Source organism: Pteropus vampyrus, unplaced genomic scaffold (genome assembly GCF_000151845.1).
Source record: "Pteropus vampyrus isolate Shadow unplaced genomic scaffold, Pvam_2.0 Scaffold53, whole genome shotgun sequence".
Taxonomy (NCBI): domain Eukaryota; kingdom Metazoa; phylum Chordata; class Mammalia; order Chiroptera; family Pteropodidae; genus Pteropus; species Pteropus vampyrus.
The window spans coordinates 1,134,106-1,149,216 of record NW_011888834.1 but is presented as its reverse complement, the minus strand read 5'-3'; the positions used below and the strand labels follow the sequence as shown (position 1 = coordinate 1,149,216).

The window sequence follows — 15,111 nt, the reverse complement described above, 5'->3', positions numbered from 1 at the left end:
CTGGGAACGGGGCCGCAGCGGGCGCCGGGGCTGAAGTGCCCGGCGCTGTCGCCGTCTCTGCAGCTGGGCCCCCAGGAGCGGCTGGGCCGGGCCCCGGACAACTGTGCTGTTTGCGGGAGGACGGTGAGCGGTGCGGCCGGGCGGCAGGCAACGCCAGCTTCAGCAAGAGGATACAGAAGAGCATCTCCCAGAAGAAGGTTAAGATCGAGCTGGATAAGAGCGTAAGTGACGGCGGGACAGCCCTGCACTGACCACCTCTTTAGGGCTCCGGGAGGGGTTGTTGGGCAGGGCGTTCAGGGGTTACCTCCCTTCCCAGACCTGGCTGCAAACCCGTTGTGGCGTCTCGGGTAAGAAACAAACAGCAAAGTCACAGCAACTCCGACCGCCACCCGCAGCAGACACATAACTTGCATGCTGTGGTTTCCTCTCCTCCTCCCCCCATCCCTGCGTCCCTCCCGCTCAGTCTTTCTTCCCCCTTCCTCCTTGGCTGAGATCGGGAAACGAAACAAAGGGAACAGGCGCACAGAGAGCCGGGAGTAGTTTTCTTGTAGCCTAGCAGCTACTTCTGGAATGGAGGCGACTTCTTTGTTTTGCTGCCCAAGCTGGCCTTTTGTCCCAGGGAGTAGCTCCCCTGGTCTATGAAAAGTGGAATCCTGCAAGGACCTGACACAGCAGTCGGGAAAGATCCTGTTCCTGGTTTCCCTTAGTACGGAGTGAGAGGGAAGGCGAGCTCCCCCTGGGCCTTGCAAAGAGCCTGGGCTGTGAACCGTGGCGGCGATGTCAGCATCTAGGGACAGCTGCTCCAAGCGTGGGGAGCACGTAGTCTGCGGCTTTGCCATCCGTTTGGCAGCCATCAGGATTTCTTTTTCCGTCATTTTACATGTCTGTTCTTTTGACAATCTACGAGGCTTTTAGAAACAACCATTGCCATTTTTCCGAGCTTTGGCTGGCGGTAAATGAATAACAAGATGTCAGAACCTCTCACTCGTCCTTATTTTCAGCTTGCACTTAGTTTAGAAGTTAATTGAAAAGCCTGTTAGCTCAGTCAGTCCTTAATTATTTGTGTTTTTTTTAAGGGAGTAACTGTTACTATATGAAGCCCAATATTTCAGTTGTTGCTATACAGCTCCAAAGATTGTATATATGTAATTAAAGTTTTTGTAAAGTTCGTGATACTTTCTGTGTTTTTATACAGTTCTTCAGTCATGTTCATGAGAAACTTTTCAGGTAAACTTGAATAATTGCACATCGCTTTGGTTGGAAAAATGTGTTAAAATGTTCTACAGATAAGTACATTCATTTAATATTCAGAAAAATTCATAATTTCAAATTTAAATGTAGTTAAAATGTGAAATCAATAGCATATTTGTTAAAGTGAATAGTTTTGTATCTGGATTATAATTTGGGTATTCAATTAGAAAGAAAAATTAGGAAACATATATTGTTACTAACATATGCTCTTTAATAGAGAAAATACTCTCAAACAGCAAAATTATGGCAACATCATCATTCCCCTTGTTAGAAAAACAGCATGACCTAACTCATCTAGTTTAACCTCACTGCAATTTGATGACTCAAATCCAGAGGATTGGACTTTGTTATTTTCCTTCTCTACCTCCCATTCCTACTGCCACCCTCCTCACTTCACTTCTTAATCCTCTCAGCGGTATTGCCAGACATAGTATGTTTTAACTGGATGCAAGACTTTAGAAACATGCCCTTGTCTTAATGATGGCCTGTTTTGACTTTTTTATTTTTAATAATTCACTGTGGCCTATATACTTTACTAATATATAGGCAAATTTTACTGTAATCATAAGTAGTCTGTGAAACTTTTCTTTTTCAGGTAAGGCATCTTTACATTTGTGATTATCATAAAAACTTGATTCAGAGTGTTCGAAACAGAAGAAAGAGAAAAGGGAGTGATGATGATGGAGGAGATTCACCTGTTCAAGATATTGATACTCCAGAGGTAGAGGAAAGTTTTTGTATGTTAAATGTAAATCCTAGGTAGTGTATTCTGAAACTTTGATAAAAAGATATGAACACATTTTTAAAATACTTGAAACATTTGAAACAACTGAAAATGAAAGCAAAAATAAATATAGCTAGTTAACATGCAGTTCCACAATTTGATTTGTTATATTTTCAATTGGCAATTCTCATAGTTCTTTGCCTTATAACTTTTCCCCCAATTTTTAGTATTTTTCCTCAAATAATTAAAGTTTAATACATTTATAGTTTCGATTATATAAAATACTTTTTAATAATGGAATGAAGTTTTTATTGTGCTGTAATCAAAATGCTATAATCCATATTAAAGATGTTTTTAACAAATCGCATGAACTAATTGAGGTATGTTAATATTTTCTAGGTCGATTTATACCAATTACAAGTAAATACACTTAGGAGATACAAAAGACACTTCAAACTACCAACCAGACCAGGACTTAATAAAGCACAACTTGTTGAGGTATTTATGAGTTTTAAACTATTTAAAACTTTAAATGAGCGTGTTCATACAAAAAAGAGTCATTAAATGCTAATGAATTGTTAACATAGTGTGTATAACAATATCTTTTAGTTAGGAAGAGCGAAGTTAATAAAAATCTATTCTGTAAGAATCTAGTTACCTAGAAATGTTTGTCTGCCTCTTAGGATATTTCTTTATGTAATGACTATTCAATGGATTGTATGCAGTTTTCCAGGCATCGTCCAATACTGAATATTGAGAAATATCGAGTGAGAATTGCAGAAATATTGAATTTTTTTCATTGCTTTAATTTTATTTCTGTACCAAGACCATACTATCTTAATTATTATAGTTTTATAACAGGTTTGATAAGACAAATTCCTCCATTTTATTCTTCTTCAAATTACTTTGGCTCTATTGAGTGAGAATTTTTTCTCATTCTAGAAATCTGTTTTAAAGTTCTATTTACTCAGTAAATATTTATTGAACACCTAATTGAGGCACAATAAAATAAATTAATAAGCTTTGATGTCTTCATTGGAACTTATCTCTTTAAGTTTCTGATGGAATAGGTCTTAGAGGTAAGTCCCTAAGCAGTGTTCCCATAACTTTCTGATTTAACCATTCCAGAATTTGTCCTTGTTGATGTTTATTTTATTTTAGGCATCCATGTTTTCTTCATATCTAGAAGATGCAGACTTGTATCAAAGCTTACTTAAATAGTTTGCTTTCATATAGGACTTCTAGTCCTTCAGTGAATTTTAAAAATTTTAGTGTGTGTGTTCTCAGGAGATAATAGAACCAAGAAATCTTTGCATCATATTAAGATGTTTATTGATTTGTATATTTATATTTTAATCATATTTAAAATGAAAATGGTTAACCTGCTTGACAAAATAGAAATATGTATGTATATAAACCACTTTTCTCATATTCTTTAGCTTGAATTTAGTAATCCAGCATTTTCTAAATGTGCATATTGAATAAGACAAAAGATGAATAGAAGGTACAGTTCTTTGGCAGAATGCTTTTTCACATTGAGATCCAATATAGTAACTTTTTAGCCAGAATTACTTCTTCCTTCTTGCCTAAGCAACAATAATTCAAATTTTCTTTAAATCTGATTTAAAAGATCTAGTCCTTTTGGATTGTATAGCAGATTACTATAGCATAAATGTAGATAATTGCCTACCATTATTAACCTAATTGAGTGCAAGTCCATTAGTTAATAATTAACTAATGGACTTGCACTCAATTAGTATCTGTATATATCAGTATATACAGTGCAAGTACTTTTGTTTTGGGACAAATAAGAAGCAAAGAACTGATTATTTTAAATGCGACATTTAAATGTACATATTTTTTTAATGCATAAACCAAAACTGAAGTGTTTGATAATCTGATATTTTTAAAAATTTTATATTATTTCTAGGGCAGTTTTCTTCTTTAGAAATGAGAAATAACCATAATCCAAATAGCCATGAGTGTTATAGTTTATTTAGAAATCCAGTTATTTATAAGCGATTCCAGAGTTGGATAACTATCCACCTTAAGTCTCTTACTTATCATTTGGATAACTTTTCTTTAAGAAGTTTTGTCTTCTAGAATCTAGATAAGCATATGAGCACCCTAGTTTAGTCTTTTGTACTTCTATTGGTAGTTGCGGTACACATGATAGATTAGCACAATGAAAAGACAAGAAAGCAGGTAAACATTTTTCAGTGATCACCTCTCTCTCCCCTCTCATTTTCCATCTATAATCTTTATTCAGAAAAATTTTCAAGAAACTTTAACAAAGAATACTGCCAAAAATAAATGAACATAAGTTGTAGCAAACATATTTGTAAGCTATTTTATGGTTTGTTTCTATAGTACCAAAACTTTTCAACTCTATATTTATCTTCTTTAAGTAGGGTCTAAACCATTACATGATGCATGTGGACTCTTAAAATCTGTTTTATTTCACCGATATTTCAAGTCTAAAAATATTTACTTCCTAATCTAGATTTCACTTATAAAATTTAAAATAAATAAAAGGAAATACACATTCTAATTAATGTATATTTAATTGAGTGGGCTGAGGGTCCTTTGAAATCACACTCTTTTTTTCATATAATATTCTTATATGCTTTTCACCCTGGGGTATTTTGTTAAGTAAAATTTATTAATTTTTTTTTAAAAAATAGCCTTATCACATAGCACTTTTTCTTTTGATGAAAGTATTTTTTATCTAGTTTTAAAATCTGTTCATATCTATAATTTAATTTCCTCAATTTTTTTTCTTTGTAGATAGTTGGTTGCCACTTTAGGTCTATTCCAGTGAATGAAAAAGACACCTTAACATATTTCATCTACTCAGTGAAGAATGACAAGAACAAATCAGATCTCAAGGTTGATAGTGGTGTTCACTAGGAGAGATGGAATTGAGACTAAGCCTTGTATGTTCAGATGTTAAGACTGTTTATTGTTTTTCACATGTAGAAATAAATGTTTCTTGTGTATTTTTTCTACAGAGGATTTTCTCTGGTTTTATTTTGTTTGTTTCTGACTCTAATAATTAGCTGGAAACTCATGTAAAATGAGCTTTCCTAGATTAACAAATATTTTAAATAAAGGTTAATACTATTATAGTTGCTTCAGTGTATTTATTTTGTGAAACTTTATTTTAAACCGACTTTCAAGGACCAGTATTGAGATTTTAATATAAAGATCATTTTGTTATGCCCCCCTTTTTTTTTTTTTAATTTCTAAGAATTAACAAATGTAGCATATTTGCTTTCTCTGGGACCATCTGATTTGGAATTAAAGATATCCTAAATAGCATTATTTTGTAAAGTGCTTTTTAATACTAACAAGTTTAAAAAATAGACTTCCATTGGGATGCACGTTTTTTTAATTTCTTATTTTATTATTACTTGAAGTATAAGAAAGAAAAATAGTTTAATTTAATGCCTATCTCCTTCCAAGGAAGACGTAATGTGCCAGCAAAGGTAAGCTCAGTGCTAAAAGTTCAAATAAGAACATAGAATTAAAGTTTTAGCTGTTTCTTAAAACTTTGTCTTATAGAAAAGGTATTTTTATGGCATGAATATACAACTTCTGCAATGCGCCTTAACTTTCAGTCGTGTTCTATACTGTTTACATTGCAAATTAAAACTAGTAAGTTGGAGAGATCTAAAAATCTAACAAGATCTTTAAATTTTGATCATACGTAGCTGTTACTTGATTTATTTTATTCCCTTTAATATTTCATTCTTTCTCAGTTTTCTATTGAATATTTTTAACCTCTGCTTTTCCTGAAATTGTATTGCTTACCCAAGTTCTTATAATTACAAATCAAATTTATACCTTGTGACATCTAAACAAAACAGCTTCAGTGAAGTTCTGAGATTGTGGTTTAGATTTTAGGCTGGAAATGGAGGAGACTAATAATGAAGCACAGGATTTCTCAAAGTTGACATTTGTGTCTGACGATTCTTTATTATGAGAGGCTGCCCTGTGTGTTATAGATTTAGCAGCATTACTGGAGTCCACACACTGGTACCAATAGCACTCTGGAGGTATGACAACCAAACATATTGTTCGTCATTGCCAAACATTTCATGGGAGGGCAAAATTACCCCTGGTTAAGAACCACTGATGTAGCTAAATCTAAAGTACTGGTTCATTAGAAAGGTGAGTCTGTTTATAAGTGTTCTGAGTTTGTTGGCATCTACAAAACAGGGTGAACAACAAAACCTTTGTTTTTGCTATCACCATTTAAAGATTTACTTCTTTATTGATATGCAGAAACTATGATAATTGGTATATAGAATCCTCTAACCTGGCTTCCAGGAATCTCTGTAAGAACTTTTATCTTAGCTATATGAAAATGAACCACATAGCAACAAGATGTGGTTTATTTGAAGAAAGCATTACTTCCAAATTTTATATTTTTACCAAAACTTATACAGACAATTTTTTAGTAAAAACTTTACTATAGGCTTACTTTTCCCTATAAAAACACACTCCATTCTTGAGAAAAAAAGCTTGACATTATTTTCTTACATTAAAGTGTATGAGTATAACCTTGGACTAGAAATGTTAGTTTCATATCGCTATTTGCATAAAATATAGCTGGATAAGAAGTGAATACGAATTGGTGTTGATTAGTGAATTTAAATCTTTTTAGAGCAATTTAAAACATGAAAAATTGAGAACCTCATCAAAGCTGGGGAACTCAAGAAACTAATGAAAACGTTAATATTATATAAAATTTTTATTTCTTTGCTGTTGGGTTTTTAAAATTGTGAATTCACTAGAAATCTTTATATCAAAACAAAAAGTCACTGAAAACATCTCTATAAGGGTAGAGGTTACTTTTAATGTCAGAGCATCAGGAGAAGAATCGAAAATTGCCTTTGGATTAGAAGAAAGAAAATGAGTTCAAGAAATAAGTTATTTGGTAATGACCTTTTAGGAAAAGGCTAAAAATTAATACCTGAAATGTATTTATTTAAGGAAACAAGCTCTATTATTTCTACATAATGTCTTTTTTAGGTAAAATTTACATAATACACAACCATTTTAAAGTGTAGAATCTAGTGGTATTTAGTGTATTCACAATGTGTAACCACCAAATCTAATTTCAAAATTTTTCATCACTCTGTAAAAACACTCATAAATAATCACTCCCAATTCCTCTCTTCCCCCATCCCTTGGTATCCTCTAATCTGCTTTCTGTCTCTATGGATTTGCCTATTACATATAATATAGAGGGACTCTTGCACAATACAGGGTAAGGGCACTGACACTCTGCAGTCAAAAATCTGTATATAACTTGATTCTCCAAATACTTAACTACTAATAGCCTGCTGTTGACCAGTAACCTTAGTGATAATATAATTAACTTATTTTGTATGTTATATGTATTATATACTTTATTTTTATAATAAAATAAGCTAGAGAAAAGGTGCTAAGAAAATCATAAGGAAGAGAATACATTCACAGTATTTATTGAAAGAAATCTATGTTCAAGTGAGCCCACGGAGTTCAAACCAATTTTGTTCAAGTGTCAACTATATTATGTCCTTTTGTGTCTGGGTTTTTTCATTTAGTCTAATATTTTCAAGGTTCATCTAAGTTGAAGCATATATAAGTACTTGGTTATTTTTATAGCTAAACTTTACATACATGTGTGTGAGTATATATATGTGTGTGTATATCACAGATTGTTTCCCATTCATTTATTGCTGGACATTTGGGTTTCCACCTCTGTCTATTATGAATAATGCTGCTATAAACATTCATGTACAAATTTCTTTGTGGACATGTTTCATTTCTCTTGGATATATACCTAGAAGTGGAATCGTTGAGTCACATGGTAATTCTTTTTTTAATGTTTTGAGGAAACTCCAAACTTTACCACAATGGCTGTACTGTTTTACATTCCCACCAGCAATGTACAAGTGTTCCTATTTTTCCAAATCATCAATACTTGTGTTTCCATTTTTTAAAAAATTAAAGCCATTCTACTGGGTGTGAAGTGTTATTTCATTGTGATTTTGATTTGCATTTTCTTAATGACCAATGATTTTGACTCTTCATGTGCTTGTTGGCCACTTGTATATTTTTGAAAAAATGTCTATTCAAGTCCTTTATTCATTTTTTATTTTATCATATATTTATTTATTTGTCGTGCTGAGTTGTAGAAGTTCTTTATTCTGGATGTTATTCTGGATGTTAAATCCACATCTGACATACAATTTGCAAATATTTTCTGCCATTCTGTAGATTGCCTTTTCACATTCTTGATAATGATCTTTGATGTACAAGAGTTTTTAGTTTTTATGTAGTCTAACTTGTTTTTCTTTTTGTCGTTATTGCTCATACTTTTGGTGTCAGATCTAAGAATCCATTGCCAAATCTGAGGTTATGAAAATTAACCCCTATGTTTCCTTCTAGGAATTTTATAGTTTTAGATCTTAAGGTCATTGACTCATTTTGAGTCAATTTTTGTATATGGAGTGAGTTAAAGATCCAACTTCATTTTTTTGGCATGTAGTTATTTAGTTCTCCCAGCACCATTTGTTGAAGAGACTATTCCTTCTCTACTGAATGGTTTTGGCACCTTTGTCAAAAATCTTTTTGTCGTAGATGTTTAGGTTTATTTCAGTATTCTCAATTCTATTCTATTGGTCTATATTTCTTTTCTTATGTTAGTACTATACTCTGAACTGCTGTGGCCTTGTATTAAGTTTTAAAATCAGGAAGTCTGAGGCCTCCTACTTTTTTTTTCTTCAATATTGTTTAGGTTATTTGGGCTCCCTTGCAGTTCCATATGAGTTGAATATTGGTTTTTCTCTCTCGGCCAAAAGACCATTAGAATTTTAATGATGATTGTATTGAATCTGTAGATCATTTTAAGATTGCCGTGTTAACAATGTTAAGTATTTTGATCCGTGAACATGGGATATCTTTTCATTTATTTAGGACTTCTTTAATTTCTTTCCATAGTGTTTTATAGTTTCCAGTGTACAAGTCTTTCACCTCTTTGGTTAAATTTATTCCTGATATTTTGTTCTTTTTGATGCTATTGTAAATGGAATTGTTTTCATTTCTTTTTTGGATTTTTCATTGCTACTATATAGAATCACAACTGATTTTTGTATGTTGACCTGACAACTGTTGAATTTGCTTATTAGCTCTATCTAGTAGTATTTTTGTGTATTCTATGAGATTTTCTCTATGTAGAATTATGTTATCTGTAAATAGAGATCATTTTACTCTTTCTTTCCAATTTGAACACCTTTTATTTATTTTCTGGCCTAATTGCTCTGGTTAAGCCTTCCAGTACAATGTTGAATAGAAATGGTGAAAACAACCATCCTTATTCTTTTTTTAGGAGGAGAGCTTTTAGTATGATGTTAATCTTTGAGGATGATGTTAGTTGTGGATTTTTCATAAGTGCTCTTTGTCACATTAAAGACGTTCCCTTCTGTTCCTAGTTTGCTGAGTGTTTTTATCATGAAAGGATGTCAGATTTTGTCAAATATATTTTCTGTAACTATTGAGATGATCATGGTTCCCCCGCCCCCACCACCACCTTTGTTCTGTTAATGTGGTGTGTAACATCAAATGATTTTCTTATGTTGAGCCACCCTTGCATTCCTGGGATAAATCTTGCTTGGTCATGGTGTTTAATCCTTTTAATGTGCTGTTGGGTTTGGTTTGTTAATATTTTGTTGAAGATTTTTGTGTCTATAATTTTAAGGGGTATTGGGTTAGAAATTTATTATGCTATCTCTGACCCCGGTATCAGGGTAATGATGGCTTCACAGAATGTGTTAGAAGTAGTTCCTCCTCTTTTATTTTTTGGAAAAATTAAAGATGGATTGATGTTAATTTATCTTTAAGCGTTTGATTGCATTAATAGTAAAGCCATCTGATTCAGGATATTTCTTTTTTTTTTTATTTTAATTTTTTAAATTAATTATTTTTTTTATGATGACATTGGTTAACGAAATCTAGTAAGTTTCAGTTGTACACTTTAACAGTAAGGCATATATTATATTTACACTGTGTGTTCATCTCCTATAGTTAGATTTCTTTCTGTCACCACATATTTGACCTCCTTTATCCTGTCTACCTCGCTCCTCCTACGACCCCTTATCCTCTGGTAACCTCTAGTCTACAGTCCATGTCCATGAGTCTCTTTTTGTTCATCCTGTTCATTTGTTGCTTTTACCAGATTATTTCTTTGATGGAAGATTTTTGATTACTAGTTTAATGTCTTCTTGTTATAGTACTGTTGAAATTTTCTGTTTCTTCTTGAGTCAGCTTTGGTAATTTGTGTGTTTCTAGAAATTTGGTCATTTTATCTAAATTATCTAGTTCATTGTCATACCATTGTATGTAGCATTCTCTTATAGTATTTAATTTCTGTAAGGTCACTACTAATGTCCCTGCTTTTAGTTCTAATTGTAGTTATAGTCATGCCCTGCATAATGACATTTCAGTCCACAACAGACTATATATATGACAGTGGTCCCATAAGATTATAATAGAGCTGAAAATTTCCTAATTATGTACAGTACATATACTTGATAATGATAATAAACAACTCTTACTGGTTTATACATTTACTATACTTTTTATTGTTTTTTTTGGAGTGTACTTTTCCTACTTATAAAAGTACAGTAAAACATGGTGCATTATACCGGCAGACGTCTCATACATTGTTTACCACATCTCTTGATTGCATCATCTCTCTTGTGCTTGATTTAAGCTTGTGTTCTGTATAGTAACACGCTGTACAGGCTTATAGCCTAGGAGCATTAGGCTATACCATATACCTAGGTATGTAATAGGTGATACCATCTATATTTGCATAAGTGAGCTCTGATGTGCGTACAACAACAAAATTGCCTAATGACACATTTCTTAGAATGTGTCCTTATTAAGCAGTGCGTGACTATCTTTTTTTCTTAGTAGTCTAACTAAGGGTTTGTCAATTTTGTTGATCTTTTTTTATTTGGTTTCATTGATTCTATTTTTTTATTCTCCGTCTTTTATCTTTGCTCTAATCTTTATTATTTCCTTCCTTCTGCTGGTTTTGGATTAAATTTGCTCTTTTCCTAGTTTCTTAAGATATAAAGTTTGGTTGCTGATTTGAGAACTTCTATTTTAATGTAAGTGTTTACAGCTATGTAGTTCCCTCTGAGTACTTCTTTTCACCTAATTCAATAAATTTTGGCACATTTTGTTTTTATTTTCACTCATCTTAAGGTATTTTCTAATTTCCCTGTGATTTCTTCTTTGATTCATTGGTTGTTAAGGATGTACTGTTTAATTTCTACATATTTGCAGATATTTCAGTTTTTATTGTGTTAATGATTTCTAGCTTTATTCCACCATGGTTAGAGAAGATAATTTGTATGATTAAAATTTTTCCAAATTTATGGAGAATTGTTTGATGACTAACATGTCTTAAAGCAGGGTTCCCCAATCTCCAGGCCGCTGACTGGTACTAGTCTGTGGCCTGTTAGGAACCGAGCTGCACAGCAGGAGGTGAGTGTCAGGAGAGCAGGCAAAGCTTCATCTGTATTTGCAGCCACTCCCCAGTGCTAGCATCACCACCTCAGCTCTATCTCAGATCATCAGGCATTAGATTCTCATAGGAGCACCAGTCCCTGGTGCCAAAAAGGTTGGTGACCACTGTTCTAGAATGTTCTACATACACTTGAGAAGATTGTGTATTTTGCTTTTGTTGGTTGGAGTGTTATATGTCTCTTAGGTCTAGTAGTTTATAGTGTTGTTCACATCCTCTGTTTCCTTTTTAATCTTCTGTCTAGATGTCTCTTATTTAAGGTAAAGTTTTGAGGTCTCCAACTATTATTCTAGAACTATTTTCTTCCTTCAGGTCTGTCAGTATTTGTTTCATATTTTCTGGCTCTTGTTTGATGCCTATACATTTATAATTTTTATATCTTGTGAACTGAGCCTTTCGAAGTATAAAATGTCTTTCTTTGTGTCTTATAACAATTTTTTATTTAAAATCTATTTTGTCTGATATTAGTGTAACCATCCAGGTCTCTTGGGTACTATTTACATGGATTTATATAAAATTTATATAGCAAAATTCAAATTATGATATCTAGGCAAGTGATGGTGGTTCAAAAATAAATATTTGTGATGTTATTGCTTATTCATTTATAAAGTTAGTTAAAATGTCAAGCAACATCTTGCTTATATACTTATTTTTATGTGTAAGTACTGTTTACTCTAGAATTCATTCCTTTAAGATTATGGAATTCCTTATATTTCTTTTTAGCTGAAAGTTGATGCTATGAACTTAATGTGTCATGTCCTAGTTGCATTGATAGTCTATATTGTCTACTATAGTCCTCAAATAATAGTTGTATTAATTGCTACTATATTATCATATGTGAATAGATACATATTATATACATATATGTGTGTGTATGTATTCCCTTTAATGTATACATAATGTATCAAGTCAGTTTTGTACCCATAATACCCAATAGACTTATTTTTTGACTTCTAAACCTCTGGAAATTAGATCACATATACTCTTTTGTTGAAAATTTGCTGTAGACTTGTAAAATTTTTAGAATATATGGGCTACATATATGCCAAACATTTCTCTCGAGGTATACCACTCTACAAAAGTGAGCACATATGGTACTACCATTCTATAGAAGTAAACCGAGAAAGCTAATTCAGTATTGATTTACTATAATTTTCTAATATCAGTTTCTCTTCAAAATCTTTGAGGGAAAATTTTAGGTTTAGGTTGTTAATGCAAAATGATTTATAAATGTATGACTTTGATCATTTTTTCCTTTTGGGAAAATTATTTTAAAGCCTGTAGCCTGTAGTGCTTTACTGATAGGATTATTTACATTTAAAAACACCTGCCACAATATTTTACAAAATGATTTATTATGGAAGGAACTCATGTGTACCTGTTGGCAACTGTAAGGAAGTTATAGTTGCAAAATGATCTGTGAATGTTCTTATCTGTCTTCCTCCAATAGTTGTTGCTCATTTTTTGATTCCCATGTTACTTCCAATTCTCTAATAATCCTTTAGGATTAATACCTAATCCTAGTAAACAAAAATATTGAAGGAATCCCTATGGATTATGATGAGGAAAAGAGAAATTTTATCAAGAAGACATGAGCTATTAGTATTACTGTCAAATTTGTGCTCAGGACTATAGGATTCAAAGTAAGAACAAGGATATAGAAAATCAAAGAAAAATACAGAAATTATTATTCAGTAAGCATTTAGTATATATGAGCTATCCAAAATGTACAATCATGTGTCTCTTACAAGTAAAGGGTTGCTTTCCTTAAAAAAAAAAATCAGATTAGTTGATGCTATTAAATAATGTAGTGGTTAAGACTCTAGATGCTAGAGGACAACTGGCCATATCATGGCTCTACGGCCCTAATAATGTAACTTTAAACAAGCTACTTAATCTCTCCAAACCTTGGCAATTTGGCCATAAAGCAGAGATCATGACAGTATCTACCTAATTAAGTTGTAGACAGTGCTTAGAAGAATAGTAAATTTTTAATAAAAGCTTAGTTGTCTTGTAGTTAAAAGCTATTGAAAAAATAATCTCTTGGTTAATATAATTGAATGAAATTCGGCTTTTAAAAACACTGACCTAGTCAGAAAATGTTGCATAAGGTAAATTGTGTGAACATTCATGGTTTTACATTTATTTGGTAGTATAAAGAATGTGTGCTTATATAATACATGCATTTGTAAAAGGACATAAGTGAATTTCATATTACAAAGTTATTTCCAGAAAGGAGAGAATATGATGAAGAATAATCATCATAATCTATACAATTTCATCTATTAAATATTTAGCTTTTTTCAAAGACTATTTTTCTCATTAGGTTTTGATTGCAGTAATAAGAGAACATTTGTTCAAAAGCCATTGTTGCCTCACATATGCCCTCACAGTGATATGTCATTTATAGAGATACTGAATACCACTTTTTCTCCCTTAAAGATAGTGTATACTGAATAGAAAATGAAACAGGTTAGTAATGCTTTATTTACTTATTCTATGCACTGTTCTAGAAAGGATTTAAGAGTTTTATTACTGAGTTAGTCCCATTTTAGTACCAGTTAATTCAGTGAAGAAAAAAGTTTAGTCAAATCATGTGATATTGATAAAACAACAAATTTGATTTTTTAAAACAATTTTATCTCATGCACTTTTGTAGGCAGTCATACTATTTGAAAACATGTTCTTATGTTTGTACAGATTTTAACAGGTACTGAATTCTGACTACCTCAAAATTGTTTGGTCCATCCCAGTTAACACTTATTGAACACTGACTAGATACCAGATACTGTCCTAGATGTGGTCTTCACAAGCAGATTAGGGACCTCTAAGGATCTATTTCAATTAAATAATGTCACTTTTTTTCTCAAAATGATATCTCTTAGATTTACTACAGGCATAGTGCTTCTTAAACTTTTTCCCACAACAATATATAGCACCCTACACCTTCTCTTTTACAGTCTTCACATTTATAAATAATTATTTGTAATTATTACTCTTTTATTAGAATCCAAGTTCCAAGAGGACAAGTACATCTTATTCTTTACTACATCCCCAAATCTTATTAATAGCTGGCACTTAGCAAGCATTTAATAAATTTTTATAGCTTAAAGGACTTTCTGAAATCACCTCTTATGCCCCATGATGGGGACATAGTCCAAAGCTGTCTCCAACAATCAGAAAATATCTTTTAAGGCATCTGTTTTATTTACTTCTAAAATTCATGTGGCTTTAATTTTTATCCATGTGGTTTTTTTTTTTTTAAATATGTGTTTTGTTATTCTCAAGTTGATACATTGGGCATATATATCATAGTTTTTAAGGGTACGGTTGTGTGTGAGTATAATATATGGGCTTTGGAATTAGGACTTTTTAAATTCTTGCCTTGATTTTTAGCAAATATCTTACATTTCAGTTAGCATCTGAAAAATGGGTTTACGAATAGTTACCTTGGAGGTTTTTCTTGTTATTTTTAAGAGAGTAAAATGAAAATGTACTTAAAATTGTTGACATGCATAATATATACTCAAATATTGGTTCCCTTGTCCCT

The 15,111-nt window shown here is 32.3% G+C and overlaps 1 protein-coding gene across 1 annotated transcript; it reads left to right on the top strand.

Moving 5' to 3' along the window:
• Positions 1-2: 2 nt before the first annotated feature.
• SAP30 (Sin3A associated protein 30) lies at positions 3-5,103 on the top strand (the record flags this gene model as incomplete). The annotated part of the gene is made up of 4 exons (XM_011360341.1): positions 3-221; positions 1,847-1,972; positions 2,375-2,473; positions 4,763-5,103. Coding segments are annotated over 4 exons (567 nt in total), but the record flags the coding sequence as incomplete, so codon positions are not given.
• Positions 5,104-15,111: the final 10,008 nt, after the last annotated feature.